We start from the raw sequence: 19667 nt of genomic DNA on the forward strand, positions 1-19667 counted from the left end.
TTTAATTTCTTTCAAATTTTGTTTTGTAATATTCAGAGTATAAATTTTACATTTCTTTTGTTAAGCTTATCCCTAAGTATTTTGTTCTCTGTTCATTATAAATGAAATTGTTCTCTTAATTTCATTTCATAATTGTTCAGCTCACTAAAATTTGGTCTCTGCCCTGACCAGTACACCAGTATTTCTCCCACTGTAGTAACCATTGGCCTCCCTCTCCTAATTTTCTTTTTCTGATTTCTCAATCTGACAAACCTATTTATTATAGCTAGTGTGCTAAACATCATTGCAGTGTAATTGGACCCACTTTTTCATTTTCTTATAAATACTCATGTAATGCTTTCCTGGTATTCATGATTTTAGGCAGTTTGGCAAAGTGGTTTGTATGCATTGTGTGGCTGTTCTCTGAATCTGATATCCACGGTTCACAGTGCAGATTAAAGTAATTTTGGAGGGAGGACACGTTGCTTCTTGCATCACTACCATTTGTAAACATTTGGTAGTTCATTACCAGCAAGTTGAGCTCAAATTCCATTTCAGAAACATTCGTCTTTTCTTCCTAATATTAGGTGCATATAAATGTTTTACTTTTTTGGCTATTTACTTGTCAGCTTTTTTTTGCTGGACGTTCGCTGGACAACATAATCCAAAATCACTGATAACTTTGTAACCATCATTTTGCCTTCCTTAAAATTTCACAGTGGGGACTTCCCTGGTGGCGCAGTGGTTAAGAATCCGCCTGCCAATGCAGGGGATACGGGTTCAAGCCCTGGTCCGGGAAGATCCCACAGGCCGCGGAGCAACTAAGCCTGTGTGCCACAACTACTGAGCCTGTGCTCTAGAGCCCGCGAGACACAACTGCTGAGCCCACATGCTGCAACTGCTGAAGCCCGTGCATGTAGAGCCCATGCTTCTCAACAAGAGAAGCCACCACAATGAGAAGCCCTTGCACCACAGTGAAGAGTAGCCCCCGCTCGCCGCAACTAGAGGAAGCCCGCGTGAAGCAACGAAGACCCAACACAGCCAAAAAACAACCCACCTTAAAAAAAAAAAATTTTATAGTGAGGGAAGTATTTGAGTGAGTCAGTCATTTTTTAGTTTCTTTGGATGTAACAATTTTATTTAAATAAATAAATAATAAATATTTCCATATTTTTTTTTTCTTTTTTATCCAGGCTTCTTTCCTATGTATCTAGTTTGTGTGTTAATGCCAGAGATACTTCATTAAAAAAAACATAATTTATTTTATCTTGTTTTTTAAATGGTTAACTTTTTTTTGGTTTTTGGTTTTTTTGGAATTAATTTTGGATTTAATAAGTTACAAATATAATACAGAGAGTTCCATATGCCTTTCATCCAGCATCTTCTTGTGTTATGTAACTGTAAATTCTGTGTTGTAGAACATTTATCACAACCAACAAATTAACATTGGTACAGTGCTATTAACTAAAATATAGAACTTTTGAATTTCACCAGTTTTCTTGCTAATGTCCTTTTTCTGTTCCAGTGTCCAATCCAGGATCCTACATTGCATTCAGTTGTCATGTCTCTAATAGTTTTCTCCAGTCTTTTGATAGTTCCTCAGTCTTGTCTTTTCTTTGATGATCACAACACTTCAGTTATTTTGCAGACTTTTCCTTAATTTGGGTTTTTGTCTGATGTATTCTCATGCTTAGATTGAGGTTATACATTATTAGAAAGGGTACTGAAGAGGGGATAAGCCTTCTCAGAACATCGTATGGGGATGTATTACTGGTTATAGTGACCCTGATCACTTGGTTAAGGTGTTGACTGCCAGGATTCTCCACTGAAAGTTACGATTTTTCCCTTTGTAATTACTAAATATTTAGGGGATACTTTGAGACTATACAAATATTCTGCTTCTGCTTAAATTTTCACTCACTTTCATTACTTAGTAGATGTTGCCTCTTGCCTGTGGCAGTTACTACCATGGTGTTCTAATCGTGATTTTCTGTTTTTCTCATTCCATCTACATTTATTAATTGGACTTCTGTAAGGAAGAGTGCCACTTCTTGTCCATTAAGAAAAAAAATACGTATATATATATGTTTATATATTTAGTTACGTGAGTATGGACTCATGGATATTTATTTTATTCTGAGGTTATAATCCAGTACTATAGTTATTTATTTCATTGCTCAAGTTGTCCTGACTTTTTCTGCCTGAAATTTGAATAAATATGTTTGTCAGGATGCAAACCTTGTTGAAGCCTAAGATACTTGGAGACTGTTCTCTCTTACTTAACCTTTAGCAGAATGGAGAACAGCCTAATTAAGACTTTCCTTCTCCATTCTTGAATCATAATTTGTTGCTCATTCTCATGTCTTCCTCTGTAGGGATTAGACTAGTGAATCTCCCAAATTCAGCATTCTCAAAATTGAATAATATGAAATATGAAACACACTGCTTATGAAGTGAACTTAGATTTTTTTATACAATTTAAAAATTCCTCATGTTGAAAGCATCAGTTATTGTTATAAATTATTTCACATTATAAATCTTGTTTTTAGGAAAAGAAGAAATATGAAACCCTTCAGAGGGAAGAGTCTGATGAAGGCTCCCTTCCAAAAACCTCCAGAGAGCTGGAAGTCCCTACCCCAGCTTGTGAATTCAAAGGAGACCATCTAAAGGAGTTAACTGATTCCCAGCTCCAGAATGATGCTAGTCGACAAAACGAGAGTGAAATGTTTGATGTACCACTCACCTCCTTAACTCTAAGCAATGAAGAGTCCCTGACATGTAAAACAGAGAGTCTAAAGGAGGGAGAGGAGATCAGAGCCTGTGCTGGAGATGATGCAGTCAAGCCGAAGGTCGATCCTGGAGGCAATGTCGGAACCAAAGTAGAACCCCCCGAGAACATTGCAGAAATGGAGGAAGATAAACTGGTACAATGTGGACCTTTGGAAAGCACACTGCAATCTAATGTTTCTTATATTCAGCAGGAAGTGGAAAATTTGAAGGTCAGAGATACTCAGAATAGGAGAGAAGACAAAGAAGCCTTGGGTCTTTCTTCAGAGGTGCTACAAAATGTTGGCTTGCAGAGTTCTTGTGAAGCCAAAGACATTTTTCAGCCACCTAGAGGGAAAAAACTGTATCCCCAGTTGCCAGCTGAAACTGCTGGGTATGTACCAGCTTTGGTGGCAGTGAAACCCTTGCTTCGTAATGAGCGACTCTACCCAGAGCTCCCATCTCAACCAGAAGTAGTACCATTTACTGAAGAACAGCTAAAAGTCTTTGAGCCTGGTTCATGGCTGGAAAATGTTGAGTCATATTTAGAAGAATTTGACAGCATGGCTCATCAGGACAGGCATGAATTTTATGAGTTGCTTTTGAACTACTCTCGCTGTAGGAAGCAGCTGCTGCTGGCTGAAGCTGAGCTCCTTGCTCTGATGTCTGATTGCCAAAATGCCAAAAGTCGACTGTGGCACTTCAAGGAGGAACAGTTGTCTGTACAGGTATATTGACTAGTGTTCTGTAAAGCTTGCAGGAGCCTGGGGAATTTGCAGTGGAGCTGCTATTCCTGTGATGCCATTGAGGTCTGGAGTCTGCTCCTTTTACCCACTGACCCTGTCTTAGCCCATAGTAATTGAGAGCAGGAGTCATAGTGTCATGTGCCCACAGGGGCCAGGCAGGTAACCTGGAGAAGTGAAACAGGTCGAGTGGGACGGTGATCACTGGGTAAGCTCATGCCTGGTCCAGCAGGGGGAGCTGCTCTTGTGTTATAGTTGATTGTTGCTGTGAGGTTATATTGGTTCAGCATTGCCACATCTTATATTTTTCTAAGAGAAGCTAGAAACCTGGATTTTTATGTGAGGGATCCTGATTTGTAAATGTTGGCAACTAAATCCACACACACACACACACACACACACTCTCACTCACTCACTCATGCACAGTAGAGGCCAAAGCAAGTCATGTCTCCAGGTCAGATTCAGCCCGTGGGCTGTTTAGCTTGTGACCTTAGGCATAATGCCAGGAACATCTAATGGGTAGAGAGTGTCAAGGGGAGGATGATCCATGGAACGAGGTCAAGAGGAAATGAGAAAATAAGGAAGGCAATAAGATGTGACCCTAGGGAGGCCAAGGTGCCATCAGGAAAGCCATTGCATAGTGGCCTGGGAGGGATGGCGAGGAAGAGAAGGCCACTCTTGACAAGTTTAGCAGCGAAGGGGAGATGGAAGAGATGTCAGGGAGAAACGGGTGATCTCCCCCAACCCTAATCGTCATTCCTTGGAGACCTGTGTATCTCTTTGTAGACAGGAAGGATCCTGTGGAGAGGGAAACTTCAAAATACTGAAAAGGAGAGAATAGAATCAAGAAAACAGTTGGAGGGGTAGTATTGGAAAGGAGGGGTTTGTTTTGAGCAGAATCACAAAGAATGGTGAGGTTAAGTACAGAGATGTTTTGAGGTCTCTTGAAGTTGAGGGATATCACATTGACCTCAGTGTTTATAAAGTAGAAGGTAAGGTCATCAATCATGAGGGTCTTAGAGACAAGCTCTATTGTTTTCTTGCACCTTTCCCCACCTACTGCGTTTTAGGGTTTCTCTTCTCGTCTCTGAACTTGTGATGCCTTTGTGATTGGCACCTGGTTGTATAGTAGCTTTATTGTTTTCTACATGGTAGTATTGTTCCCTCACTGTGATTTGTAAGCTCTTTGAAGATGGTACCGAAGCCTGTGTATTGTATACAGGCTTCAAGAGCAAAGAGTAACTGGCTTCATATCTTACCCTTTTGCCCACTGCTAGGGTATCTGTGCTGATCAAGTGAAAGTTTCAGGCCATCATCGCTACCAGAGAGTGGAGATGAATGAAAATGCACTTGGAGAGCTAAAAAAACTGTTTGATGCCAAATCTGAGCACCTCCACCAGACCTTGGCGCTGCATTCTTACACTTCTGTGCTCTCACGGTTGCAAGTGGAGTCTTACATCTACACATTACTCAATAGTTCGGCTGTTCTGAGATCTTTAGCAATTCATCAGGAAGGCCAAGGTGTGTAAGTAATGAAAGTCTCACTCTTTCTTGTAGTCTAAAATATAAAAAGAATTGAGGCATACAATCTGGTTGAATCTACTGTGTGCTGATATTATAAGGGATAATTTGTGCCTTGCTGTTTTACCTTACCTCCCCCAATATAGGACTGAGATCTGCCTTAATAACATTTCTTGGGAGCAGTGCCAGGTCTCCCTACCCCGTGGGCTGTCATTCTCTGCTTCTCTAGGAAGCCGAAAGTTTACTTTTTATCATTAATGTCTCTTACTGTCCTAATTTATGTGCTCATTACCAATTCAAGTCCAAATATAGTTTTTGATTCTAAAACTAATAATCACAATACTTTTTCATTCTCTGTCTGTTGCACTTTATTTTTGCTTGTCCATTTTGTTGGGGTGTTTAATTTTCATCAGAGCATTTATAATGTTCTGAATTTTTCATCTTATTTTGGGTTTTAAGAAATTAGCCTTGGGCTTTCTTGGTGGCTCAGTGGTTAAGAATGCGCCTGCCAATGCAGGGGACACAGGTTCGAGCCCTGGTCTGGGAAGATCCCACATGCCGCGGAGCAACTAAGCCCGTGCGCTACAACTACTGAGCCTGCGCTCTAGAGCCCGTGAGCCACAACTACTGAGGCCCGCACGCCACAACTACTGAAGCCCATGCGCCTAGGGCCTGTGCTCCACAACAAGATAAGCCACCGCAATGAGAAGCCCGCGCACTGCAATGAAGAGTAGCCCCCGCTTGCCGCAACTAGAGAAAGCCCGTGCACAGCAACGAAGACCCAACGCGGCCAAAAATAAATAAATAAATAAATTTATTAAAAAAAAAAAAAAAAGAAATTAGCCTTTACTATATGATAAGTATTACTTATGCAATTTTTATTTCTTGGAGAGATACTAGGATCATTTAAAATAAAAAAATCCTTCCCCCTTATCGTTTTCATAACTAATCAGAGAGCTGGGGCTAGGCCAGAGATTTGCTGATTTTTAAATAAAAAATTTTGATGAAGTTAATTTTTTCTTGCTTTGAAATACTTCACGAGGTTAAATACTTTTTTTGGTTTACGTATTTAGTAGAAACTCAGATATTTTGATGTAACTTTTCTCCTTGGATTTTCATCTGAATTAAATATTTTAAATAGTTTACTTATTTATTTATTTTAAGTAGAGACACTAAAAATTCTCCCACAAATACTATTTATATGGGACTCATTTAATCCTCTTTTTAATTTATAGCTTCTAAACAGGTAGAAAGCATTCCCTCTGATCTGTGTCAGCTAAAGGAGTGCATTAGTGTCTTATTCATGTTCACCAGGAGAGTTAATGAAGATACTCAGTTCCATGACGATATTCTTCTCTGGCTGCAGAAATTGGTAAGGAAATAGACATAGTATACTGTCATTATTTCCCTGATAATTTAAGAATTATCTCCTGTTTCCTTATAGGTTTTTCTTTAATAGCTTCTTCAGCTAGTTTGTTTAATATGTTAGTGACGTTTTCTTTGCTCATGACATGTGGAAATAAGTTATTCTTATCTAGTGCATTATTAAGCACACAGTGCTTTTCTGTCTGATAAAGTTTATGTTAAATGATCTTTGGCCTTTGACTTAGGAGGAAATGGAAATGTGGGAAGCATGCTAAATTTAAGACTAGATGTATATTCAGAATATAGGTATGTGAGCTAAAAGTTGTTCATATCACTTTTTTATCATCTTATGTTTAATGCTGTACTTAGTTATACTTTAAAAAAATGTTTTTAAGGGAAATAAAAGGAATCAGGATTTGGGAACTTCAGGAAAGATATCAGGTGTGTTACAGGGGGAGAGGTTGTTTACTGGTTATGTTTCTCAATGGAGCTGCCTTGGGTGCTTTTTTTAGGTTCATGCTAGCATTCTTAGATATGGGCTGAGGTTCTAAGCATACTTACTTGGATTTGAGAAACTATTACAAACTGGGAATAGATTAAACTACTTGACTTATATCTATTCACGTGTGGCCAGGAACATTAGTGATTTGTAATTTGCCAGATAATAAAAATTGGGTTTGCAGAGAAACTACTTAGGATATTTTTATCAGAGTGCTCATAGGTTCGTAGGCCTCTGTGTACCTCTGTGGTAGAAACTCAACCAGTCAGTGGTATATCTTATGTCTGGTTACTCTTTTGAAAGATCACATGTATTTAAATATCGGATAAGTGATTTCATTAGACCCTTAAAAACATTCGTCTTTGTAAATAGTAAAACTATATACATCCTTTATTGTTCAGGTGTCAGTGTTACAAAGAGTTGGCTGTCCTGGAGATCACCTCTTCCTTCTAAACCATATTCTTCGATGCCCGGCTGGTGTTAGTAAATGGGCTGTTCCTTTCATCCAGGTATGATGAATGGCCTTCTAATGTTGAAGAGAATGGGAGGCGATTTTGTTAAACATTTTTCCTGAAGAAGTTGCTTTAAAAAATAAACCTACTTTAAAAATATTGATATTTAAAATAAAATTATTGGGATATATCCAGTCTGTATTCTTAGGAGTTATTATGCTGCAACTTCTTGGACCACCCAAAATTGATGAAATTAAGATGGAATTGCAAAAGTTCAGTTGTAGTCTGGCTTGGTAGGTTTAGTAGTATTTAATTCTGTAAAATTTCTGTGCAGTAAGGCTTGCTGGGACTTTTTTCTGTAATATTCAACGCAACGTCCTAAATTAATCCATCTCACACTACAGTTGGTACAGATAAAAAAGAAGCCACAAGCATCTCAAAGTTCTTTAATATTAGCAGAGATCTCAGGTCTGTGCGATCAATTTAGGCGTCTCTGCTGCTTGCCTTTGGGTTGTGTTGTTACTCATAGCAACCCCTCAGATAGGTGGGTATGAGCCAGATGCATGCCAGGTCATTCTCCATGTTACCTTTTCTTTAGTATTTCTGGTGGCAAGAAATTTGAATCTTTTTAGGTAGAAGGAAGATTTTTTGTTTTTATTTATCTTTGGATTAAGATAGCAGTATACTCCTCCCGCCCATATTGTTTCAGGTAATTAATGTAAATGGCTCAGCTACCTCTGTTCTCTGAGTACAGCCCAGTCAGTACTGCCAGGTAACCCACAGGTGTTCTCACTTTTGTGGATGAGGTGCCAGTTCCATCTTTGTTTCCTTAACAGCTCCCTTTGTCAAAATTCTGGTGAACTAAGGTTATGGATACTTGGGTTGTTGGTTTTCTACAGTATGCCTTTTCCTTTTCTGATTTCAGATCAAAGTGTTGAATAACCCATCAGGGGTCTTTCATTTTATGCAGTCCCTTGCCCTGCTAATGTCTCCTGTCAAGTAAGTGTGGAAGACCTTCGTGAAGTAGAAATGAAAATGTTCTATCAAACAATTGGCTTCCTAAACTGCCCAGATCCAAACAGTTGCTAAGGGAAGAGTCAGCATTCCAAAATTTAACATTGCAGGTTTTCTTTGGGTTTAATACCCTTTGTCCCAAAGTGACCCTTTTAACTGCTTTTTTTTTAAAACTGATTAACTTTATTGGGTCCTCCTTTTTAGTGGATTTGCCACTCCTGTCATATATGTCATTGTGGTGCTGTGGGGAGAAAAAAAAGGATGATCTCTTCCTTAGAAGGAGAGATTTAGTGGCAGAGGAATAAAAAAGCACAGTCAAAGAGATTCAAGTGCTAAATTGTGTGAAGCTATGATTGATGCAGTAGAAATGAAGAGAGTAAAGAGAGTAGAGTGGAGTAGTCAGAGGGTTCCAGGTGGATGAGCTGGGTTTGAAGAATGGAACTGATTTCAGCAGGAGAGGAGTAGGGAGGGCACTGTAGGTGGGAGAACAGTGAGCAGTGGCCCACAGTACAGGGAAGGATAGCTGTGCAGGGGGCAGTTCGGAGAGCAGCTTGGCTGGTGTGAAGGGGTGTGGGAGGGGTGATAATAAAGATGAACAACTAGGGTGAGTCTGGTTATAGAAGACCTTGAAATTAAGACAGATACTTGAGATGGTCTGGCCTTTGTAGCAACTGAGGGTTTTTGAAAAGGGGTAAAAGTTGTATTTAAGGAAGATTAGGATGGACTGGAGGCAGAAGAAGATGCACTTTTGCTTCCTTTCTTGCATTGACTTGTCTGCGGTTGCAGACATCTGGCTCTCCTGGCTCTGGAACCGAATCCAGCATCAAGAGGGCACGTCCTTAAGTGGGGGGAGAAGGCAGAGGTGTGTACAGGTGACCTTGAACTGTGTTACTACCACTGGCTCTTGATCCAGCAAAGCCTATCTGCCCCCAGCCTCAATTGGTGCTGGTAGTGGGAAGGAGAAAGTGGGGAACGGGAAGGTCATCTTCCCAGGAAAGGATTAAGTAGCTGATTAAATAAGAAAATGTGGGCAAGGGTGGCCCAGACCTAACTCTGTAGACTCTGAGTCTGAGTGACTGAGAGGGTGTTGGCAGCCCCAACAGACCGAAAAGACAGAAAGGAGAGCCGTTGGGTAAGGAGGAAAATTTGAGGTCATTGGGGTTTGCAAGTGGACACGTACGAGTGACAACTATCGGTGGACATGTGGAGCTGCAGGACTGGAGCCCCTCAGGTTGGAAACTGGAAGTCTTGGAGGAGAGCTCCTGGTGAAAGGGAATGGATGAATTTTCAGGGTTAGGCCAGAGAGGAAGGAGCAGAGAGCTGAGAACTGGGTGATGGTCTCAGAGAAGAAACTTCTCTGGTTACACTGACTCGTCAGGTCCAGCCAGCACCTTGTGAAAGCCTGGCTGGCAGGAATTCCCCCAGATTCCTCCCTCTCACCGCCTGGATATAGGGGCTGCTCCTACCCGTGGTGTTTAGGTGTACTTTTCCCCCTAAACCAGCTTCTCCATTACCTGCAGATTATCCTTTTTTCAGTAAAGCATGTTTCCTGAACACTTTGTGAGCCGGTTAGAGTTCAGGTACTGTGTGGTCCTGGGTGTACTGAGGCCCCGCTGTGGGCGGGCACTGTGCTGGCGTAACTGCTTCTCTGTGGTTCCTCATCATTATTGACCCAGAATGGCTGTGGTCTCTACACCACGATTAGCGAAGCTTTGGTCTCCTTGAGTTTTAGCCAGTTATTATTTCTTATTTACTAATTCAAACCATTTGAAGATTGGGTTGATTCTGACTCTTCTTCAGGGCGAGTAGATGATCCAGAATGCACGCAGTGGGCTTTCTGTGTTTATGTTTAGGTGATTGAAGTGATTTCCCTTGTCCTTTAGAAATCGAGCCGAGTTCCTGTGCCACATGAAGCCCAGTGAGCGGAATCCATCCTCCTCGGGGCCTGCATCGGGGACGTGGACACTAGTAGATGAGGGAGGAGAAGAGGTAACTCGTCATGTCGACTGCATTTTGATTAATCATTTCTGAGCTCTTCTTTTTACGTGCCAAGTATCGTTCTAAGCACTTCTCATGTATTAGCCCATTTAATTCTCCCAACAGCCCCACGAGGCAAGTACTGTTTTCATCCCCCTTTTAGAGATGAGGAAACAGGTGCGGGTGGGGTTGAGGGAATTTGTCCCAAATCACATGTCATTAAATGCAGAGCCTGTGCTCTGAGCCAGTGTCTCTGCTGCCACCCTTCTCTAGACCGTCTCCCTGTGCAGCTGGGAGAGTCTGGAACCTGGAAGTGTTTACATATTATGTACACTTTATATTAGGATTTTATTTTATGCAGCAACAATTTTCTGGGCTTGAGGTCTCACCTACAGTTACTCTGAGTCTGTATAACAAAGAGCTGTATCTTACCACGGTTCTGCTTTAACGCTTACAAACTTCTTATCTAGATCTTCTCATTTGAAAGATGGAAGGTAATTTTCTGTTTTTGGTGAGAATTTAATGATCAAAACCCAGTTTCTTGGGAATTCCCTGGCGGTCCAGTGGTTGGGACTCTGCGTTTCCACTGCAGGGGGCCCGGGTTCGATCCCTGGTCAGGGAGCTAAGATCCCATATGCTGCACAACATTGGCCAAAACAAACAAACAAACAAAAAAACCCCACAAAACAAACGAAAAAACCCCCAGTTTCTCAAGATAACATTTATTGACTTTTCTTTCTACTATATATGTGGTTAGTGTATTGCTAAGGCATTTTTTTTTTTCCAGCTAGTTATCGGCCCTATCTAGTGTGTTTTTATGGTCGAAATCCTGATTTGATGTGTTTGTCCAAGGTTGGCCAGGGACTAAATTTACTGAAACCCCTTCTCTTCAAAAGGAGTTGAAAGTTTGCAGTGGGCACTCCTTAGAATGACGGCGTGGCAGCTGTGGGATCATGTCTGTGTATTTACCCAGGGGTTCATTCAGAAGCAGGAGCCCCTTCACACTCATTATGCTCGTCCCGGGACTTGTAGGAGGTGGTGAGATGATGGTAAATGATGTGGCCATGCAGACTTCTTTGCTAGAGAGTGAACAGTCATCTGGAGACAGCTTCTCAGGAGCTGGTGCAAATTGGTATTTTTTTTTTTTTTTTTTTGGCCTCGCCACACGGCATGTGGGATCTTAGTTCCCCGACCAAAGATTGGACCTATGTCCTCTGCATCACTGCGTTGGAAGTGCTGAGTCTTAACCCCTGGGCTGCCAGGGAAGTCCCAAATGGGTCTTTTAAAGATTGTGATGGAGCAGGGTTTTTTTTTCTTCGAAGACTGGTTTCTCCTAAGAGAGAAGTCTTTTTTTCTGGTAGGTTTCCTGCGTTTAATCCTAAAAACAGGTAATCGTTAAGGACTCTGGAATTGTGCCTGGCTCCTGGTTAGCACTCACTGGATGTTGAGTGGATTCAAGAGCCTGGGGAGGGAATGCTGGGAGTTTCTGCCGTTGACTCAGAAAAGGCCATGGGCGGAAGGCACTGTGAATCGTCCATGTCAGTGGTTTCTTGACACCGGCTGTATATTAGAACCACCTGGGCAACTTAAAAACCTTGCCCTGGCCCACACCCAGACATCCAAATGTTTAAAAGCCTCCATGGTTGATTCTGATGTACAGCTGGAGCTGAGGACTGCTCTAGGTAGAATTTCTGAGGCTCTTGTTTGCTAGCCATTTAGGACATGTAAGAGGGTAAAAATGAGTGGCTTCAGGAAATTATGAATGAATTGCATTACTCCCTTGTTGAAACTGAGGTGATAATTCTTCAGAATCTCTGCATCTTTTTACAGTATTCCCTTTTGAATGTAGCGTATCTTAGGACACAAATCAATTTGGTTTCTAAGGAGACTTTAGTGCTCTGTATCAAACAAAAAACTCCAGCTATTTCCCCTATGTGATCCCTGTGTATGACCACTGTTATTTTTATCCTGTTTTCAGCAACACTAATTGACAACAGAACTTTGGTTATCCATAGCAAATGCTAATTGCTTCTTGGTAAGTCAGTTAAGTGCGGCAGTAGGCCTTAATTTTGGGGGCAAGAAGAGGCTTGTAGATAAAATAACTTGGACTCTTAGTGAATGGTTCTTTAATTGATGTTGTCAAATCACTGAGATTTATAGTAAGATCCCTATTCTAGAGGAATTATTTTTCATCTTCTTTGGGATGGAAATTTAATTGAGAGCGGTTTCAGCCACTGAAGAATGGATATGACTCAGATACACATAAAATTGGGCTTGCAATTTTAAGGGATTTACAGGTCATCTAATAGAACTGACAGTATAATCTCTATCCTGGAGGAGAAGTCCACGAGGACTCATGAGAATACCACACGTGTACCACTGAGACCTGTGGTAATTCAGCTCCTGTAACTCTAGGCCATGGTGTCATCTGGTCAAATCAGCTGATATGATTCTGCATCTTTTCCCTTAGGATGAAGACCCTGAGACTAGTTGGATTCTCCTTAATGAAGATGACTTGGTTATTCTTCTATCACAGTTCCCATTTCATGAACTCTTTCAACATCTTCTTGGGTTTAAAGCAAAAGGTAGACTAATTCCTTTTGTCATACGTAAAATGTGGTAGGGGCAAGCTCAAACACAGGAACTTAGCATCAAGTCTTGTCTTGTGCGGGCTCCTGATTGGGGTTCCCCATGCCTGGCTGTACTATACAGAGATGATTGCGTCACCGTGGCGAGGCTTCCTTCCTTTCTCTTGTGATTGTAGTTTCCTCCCTGGTGCTTACATGCATAAGGTTGACCAGCTTGCACATAGCCCAGCTTTAATAAATGGTTTTAATTTTGCACTTTGTCTCAAGTTTCCCATTTTATATTGACATAGGAGCCAGAGCAATGGGGATTCTCTATCTTGGCTTTCTTTCCTCATTAATATACTGACATCCATATCTTTCAGTGTTTCTCCATAGTAATTATAATTTTTTTCCTTTTCTTTGATTAACTTCTAGGTGATTATTTACCTGAAACAACAATACCTCAAGAGATGATGAAAATTTTTGCCTTTGCTAACTCCTTAGTGGAACTTCTGGCTGTGGGGTTAGAAACCTTCAATAGAGCACGCTATAGGCAGTTTGTCAAGCGAATTGGTTATATGATCAGGTAATACTGCTCTTGGTTCGTCTGTTTCTGTTAACTTTCACCCTGGTCAGTCACAGACACTGTATAATTGGGATGATGGGCATTGTAGTGCTATAGTTCAGGTCTTATTTCTCATAAAAGTAAGAATTTTTTTTCTTCCCCATCTACCTCTTGGGAATTTAAAATAAATACTTCCAGTCAGAATATTTGGTTAATTATCTCAAATCTCAAACTGGTTTGCTAGACAGTTGTTCTTGGAGTCAAGATCCTCAGAGCAGCTGCTGGGTTGAACTTGGCCAGAGAGAAGGGGTCAAAGAAAATACAGGGTCTTTCCCCTTCCTTTACTCTCTTCTACCTCCTAGCTTTTGCCTGGGAATTGTCGTGTAGCTGTGGAAAATTGGCAGTAGCTCTTTTGCATTATTATTTCTCTGTTTTCTCTCTTATTTACTGTAATTGTAATTTCTATAAAATACCATTTAAAGAAAATTATAAAGATTTCATCAGTGGCCACTGTATTTGAATTGGGAAAGCATTATCATTTATTTGCATGAAAGGTAGGTTTATGTTTTTACTATCAAATATGAGTAAATTCTGAGAAATGCACGGCTTTTCATTGAATTAATTTTGTATCCTCTTTTCTGTATCATCAATTTTTCTGTCTTTACAGTGTATATAAATACACTGCTATTTCTTCCAACCTCCCTTACCTTGAAAGAAAACTTCCAAAAAACTGTAAAACTTCTCCCACTCCCATACTTTTGTTTCCAAAACATAATTGACTTTAATTATTTTAGGTATGTATCCTTCAGCTTCATAAAGCCAGGTAAATGATAGAGGATGCCCTGAAATTCTTGAACTCTTCACAGTCAGGCTTTCGCCCCCAACACTACCCAAATAGCTCTGAAGAATGAAGGTTGCTAGTGAACTTTGTGCTTCTAACTAATCCAATGGCCACCTCTCAGTCGTCATCTTGCTTTGCCTCTCACACAGTTCACACAGCAGCCTTTGTCATGGTTGGTCACTTTCCCTTAAAGCATTTTCTTTGCTTGACTTCCAGGATACCATGTTCTCCTGGTTTCTCCTCAGTTTCACTGGCTGTTCATTTTCTGCCTCCTTGGTTGTTTGATTCTCACCTCCCAGACTTCTTAATGTTGGAATGCCTCAGGGCTTCATCCCTGGACCTCTTTATCCAAACTTGCTTCTTGGGATTCCATCTATTCTAATGTCTTTAAATATCATCTAAATACAGTTAAAATTCCGAGATCTATTTCCAGCCTCTACCTTTCTTGTAAGCTTGTATATCCAGCTGCCCACTCAGCACCTCCACTTGGCTGACTCATGATCATTATAGTTTAATAATCCCCAAATGGGCCCTCTTTCCCCACCTCTCAAACTGCTCCTCTCACAGTCTTCTCAGTTTCAGTAAGTGGCAACTTTATTCTTCCAGTTGCTCGGGCCAGAGCACTGGCATCATCCCTGGCTTTTCTTTTTACACCTCACACCCAGTCTGATGGTCAGTTCTGTCATCTCTACCTTCAAAACACCATCTTTCATCAAACCTAAGGTATATTTTGTGCACCACTAAGAAAGAAAAAATGCTGCCAAATGACGACATGTCATCAATTTTAATGACATTCCAGTTGTAGAGATTAAAGCGTGAAAGGTGTGCATCCTTTGAATCAATGAAACATGCTATTTCTAGAATCCAGCCTCTTCTCACCATGTTCACTGCAACCACCATAGTTCATCTTTAGCTATTTCTCACCGATTATCACAACAGCCACCTGACTTGTTTTCCTGCTTTTGCCCTTGTTCCCTTGCGCACCCCACCCCCAGCTTATTCTCAGAACAGCCACCAGTGTTTCTTGTAAATCACGACTCAGCTCATATCACCCCTCTGCTCAGACCCTGCTGCTCCCAGTCTCATTCCGAGTAAAAGCCAGAGTGTTCACAGTGGCCTACAGGACCCTTCATGGTCTGGTTTCCTGTCACTTTTTCGATTTCCTCTTCAGCCATTCTCTCCCTCACTTACTTTGCCTTAGCACATTGGCTGCCTTGCTGTTCCTCCAACATACCGACCACCCCTCGGAGCCTTCGCACTGGTTGCTTCTTCTACCTGGATGCCCTTCCCTTAGGTAGTCCTGAGACTGCGTCCGGTCTTTACTCACGTATCCCTCTTCAGTGAGGCCCCTCCTCCGCTACACTCCAGGGAAACTTCATTTCCCTCTCCTACTGATTTTTCTCAGAGTCATTTATAACCATGTGACAGACTGCATATTTTACTTTATTTGGTTTATTGTCTGTTTGCCCTCCACTAAATGTAAGCTCCATGAGGGTAGGGTTTTTTCCCTCCATTGCGTCCCCTTTAGAGCCTAGAAGATAGTGAGTGCTCAATAAATACGTGTTGAATAAAGTAATGCTGCAAATGTAATGTAAAGATGCTGGTGCTGAGTGCCTTCATGCCAAGTGCTGCATTGTCTTTCCTCACTCTCAGGATGATCCTTGGTTATGTGAGTGACCACTGGGCCCAGTATGTGAGCCACAACCAAGGCTCGGGATTGGCTCTGCAGCCCTACTCTGTGGAGAAACTACAGGTTGAGTTTGATGAGCTCTTTTTGAGAGCTGTACTACATGTGCTGAAAGCCAAAAGGTAAGAAGTATGATGATAATTGTTGAGAAATAGCTCCCTGGCTAGTAAGAAAGATTGGAGTGAAACTCATTGACTGAAATAGAACTCTTACAATAGTGTCAATGTATTTCATCTATTTCTTATCTTGGCTTAATTCTTGGGCTTTAGTTTCCTTTTGTGTAGTATTGCCTGAAATGATCTCTCTTTCAGGTTTCTTTCAGTTTCTCCTGAACTTTTGAGGTAACTTTGACCAGGGGATGAATTGTATTTCACGCCCAACTCTAGTGCCCCCAGTGAGGCAGAGTACATTGTGCAAGTTGTCTCACTCTGTGGGTTTCAAGGTCTAGGACTATCTTGGGTCCGGGTCCCCTGTCTTGGCTGTGTTCTGATCATGCCGTCTTTGCTGCTGCTTACAGCCTAGGATTCATTTGAAGCAGAGGTGGGGGCATGGCAGCTCACCTTGCACTGTCTTCCCTGAGCTCCTGGCCAAGTGTGGGAGCAGGTTCTGCTGCAGCACTGTGCCCTCCGAGAGGAGATGAGTGGCCTCCCGCCCCACCCGGCTCCACTCATGAACTGCTGCCCACCCCCCACCCCCTACTTCTGCTGCCTTCTGAGCTGTTGACACTCTCGCCATGGGCCTCATAGTCTCAGCCCCTTATTTTTATTTATCTTTTTCGCATCTTTAATAGATCTTTATTGGAGTAAGATTGCTTCACAGTACTCTGTTAGTTTCTGTTGTACACCAGAGTGAATCAGCCATATGCATACACATGTCCCCATATCCCCTCCCTCTTGAGCCTCCCTCCCATCCTCCCTATCCCACCCCTCTAGGTCATCGCAAAGCACGGAGCCGATCTCCCTGTGCTATGCGGCTGCTTCCCACCAGCCAAATGTTTTACATTCGATAGTGTATATATGTCGATGCTACTCTCACTTCGCCCCAGCTTCGCCCTCCCACCCCATGCCCTCAAGTCCATTCTCTATGTCCACCTCTTTATTCCTGCCCTGCAACTAGGTTCATCAGTACCATTTTTTTTTTTTTTTTTAGATTCCATGTATATGCGTTAGCATATGGTATTTGTTTTTCTCTTTCTGACTTACTGCACTCTGTATGACAGACTCTAGGTCCACCCACCTCACTACAAATAACTCAATTTCATTTCTTTTTATGGCTGAGTAATATTCCATTGTATATATGTGCCACATCTTCTTTATCCATTCATCTGTCGATGGACACTTAGGTTGATTCCATATCCTGGCTATTGTAAATAGAGCTGCGATGAACATTGTGGTACATGTCTCTTTTTGAACTATGGTTTTCTCAGGGTATATGCCCAGTAGTGGGATTGCTGGGTCATATGGTAGTTCTGTTTTTAGTTTTTTAAGGAACCTCCATACTGTTCTCCATAGTGGCTGTATCGATTTACATTCCCACCCACAGTGCAGGAGGGTTCTCTTTCCTCCACACCCTCTCCAGCATTTATTGTTTCTAGATTTTTTGATACTGGCCATTTTGACTGGCATGAGGTAGTAGTTTTTCATTGTAGTTTTGATTTGCATTTCTCTAATAATTAGTGATGTTGAGCATGTTTTCATGTGCCTCTTGGCCATCTGTATATCTTCCTTGCTGAAATGTCTATTTAGGTCTTCTGCCCACTTTTTAACTGGATTGTTTGTTGTTGTTTTTTTTTTAAATTAATTAATTAATTAATTTATTTTTGGCTGTGTTGGGTCTTCGTTTCTGTGCGAGGGCTTTCTCTAGTTGCGGCAAGCGGGGGCCACTCTTCATCGCGGTGTGCGGGCCTCTCACTATCACGGCCTCTCGTTGCGGAGCACAGGCTCCAGACGCGCAGGCTCAGTAGTTGTGGCTCACGGGCCTAGTTGCTCCACGGCATGTGGGATCTTCCCAGACCAGGGCTCGAACCCGTGTCCCCTGCATTGGCAGGCAGATTCTCAACCACTGCGCCACCAGGGAAGCCCGGATTGTTTGTTTTTTGATATTGAGCTCCATGAGCTGTTGGTATATTTTGGAGATTAACCCTTTGTTGTTTCATTTGCAGATATCTTCTCCCATTCTGAGGGTTGTCTTTTCCTCTTGTTTATGGTTTCCTTTGCTGTGCAAAAGCTTTTAAGTTTCATTAAGTCCCATTTGTTTATTTTTGTTTTTATTTCCGTTACTCTAGGAGGTGGGTCAAAAAGGATGTTGCTGTGGTTTATGTCAAAGAGTGTTTTTCCTGTGTTTTCTTCTAAGAGTTTCATAGTGTCTGGTCTTACATTTAGGTCTTTCATCCATTTGGAGTTTATTTTTGTGTATGGTGTTAGGTAGTATTCTAATTTCATTCTTTTACATGTAGCTGTCCAGTTTTCCCAGCACCACTTATTGAAGAGGCTGTCTTTTCTCCATTGTATGTTCTTGCCTCCTTTGTTGTAAATTAGGTGACCATATGTGCGTGGGTTTATCTCTGGGCTTTCTATCCTGTACCATTGATCTATATTTCTGTTTTTGTGCCAGTACCATATTGTCTTGATTACGGTAGCTTTGTGGTATAGTTTGAAGTCCTCCAGCTCTGTTTTTCTTTCTCAAGATTGCTTTGGCTATTTGGGGTCTTTTGTGTTTCCATACAAATTGTAAAATTTTTAGTTTTAATCCTGTGAAGAATGCCATTGGTAGTTTGATAGAGATTGCATTGAATCTGTAGATTGCTTTGCGTAGTATAGTCATTTTCACATGAAAGACTTGTACTCAGAAAACTATAAAACGCTGATGAAAGAAATCAAAGATGACCTAAACAGATGGAAAAATATACCATGTTCTTGGATTGGAAGAATCAACCCCTTATTTATGTGTGTTGTGTAGTGGGTTCGAGTACTGGTCTGCCAAGACTGTTACTTTGGGCAAGTCACTTAATATTTGTGGTCTCACTTTGTTCATCTATAAATTGGAGATGATGATGGCGATCCTACCCATCGACCTCATGGGTATAAGGATGAAATGCAATCATATGTGGAAAGACTTTTTAAACCATAAAGGATTTCTCAAATGTAGGTGGTGGTTGTTTTTGTGTAGTTCCAGGTGAGGAACAGAAAAACTGCTGATTTAGAGAAAGGTCAGGACTCTAAGTCTTAAAACTACTCTTAGGCACTCAGAAGGTGTAGGTCTAAGATAAAGAGAACTTGGGCTTAGAAATTTATCTTTAGATTATTCTTGTCCATAATTTGGTGGTCTCACAAGGTGTACCAAATCCTGTGCAGAACTCTGCCAGGGGTTCAACGCAGTAGCACCTGCTCACTGAAGCTGGCCTGGTGCTCGGGAAAAGTCTTCCATCTCTGATCTCCTGTCACCCGATCTTGTGTTTGTTTAGCTGAGAGGCAAAGCTTTTCTAGAGGAAATTCTCTGGTTCCTTACTAGGTCCTATATGCTGAGTTGTGAGCCCCTCCTGTAATATTATATATGTAATTCACACAGATAATTGTTTTAAATTTGAAAATGCTTAGAGCTATTGTTCTTGAGTATAGTTTATTTTAGAAATACATCATATGAGAACCAGGTATTTAAAGCCATGAAATTTAAATTTATTTGGCACTCCAGT

At 41.4% G+C, this 19667-nt stretch overlaps 1 protein-coding gene across 2 annotated transcripts in view; it reads left to right on the forward strand.

The window, feature by feature from the left end:
* The window catches only part of EPG5 (ectopic P-granules 5 autophagy tethering factor), a 123682-nt gene that overhangs the window by 10541 nt on the left and 93474 nt on the right, over positions 1-19667 (forward strand). For both annotated transcript variants that reach the window (XM_057526387.1, XM_057526388.1), the window contains exons 2-10: positions 2529-3473; positions 4766-5009; positions 6245-6381; positions 7275-7382; positions 8251-8324; positions 10223-10328; positions 12787-12901; positions 13319-13469; positions 15943-16098. In XM_057526387.1, coding sequence (XP_057382370.1) covers positions 2529-3473; positions 4766-5009; positions 6245-6381; positions 7275-7382; positions 8251-8324; positions 10223-10328; positions 12787-12901; positions 13319-13469; positions 15943-16098 — 2036 coding nt within the window. The remainder of the gene's footprint in view (positions 1-2528; positions 3474-4765; positions 5010-6244; positions 6382-7274; positions 7383-8250; positions 8325-10222; positions 10329-12786; positions 12902-13318; positions 13470-15942; positions 16099-19667) is intronic.

Source organism: Balaenoptera acutorostrata, chromosome 13, assembly GCF_949987535.1.
Source record: "Balaenoptera acutorostrata chromosome 13, mBalAcu1.1, whole genome shotgun sequence".
Taxonomy (NCBI): Eukaryota; Metazoa; Chordata; class Mammalia; order Artiodactyla; family Balaenopteridae; genus Balaenoptera; species Balaenoptera acutorostrata.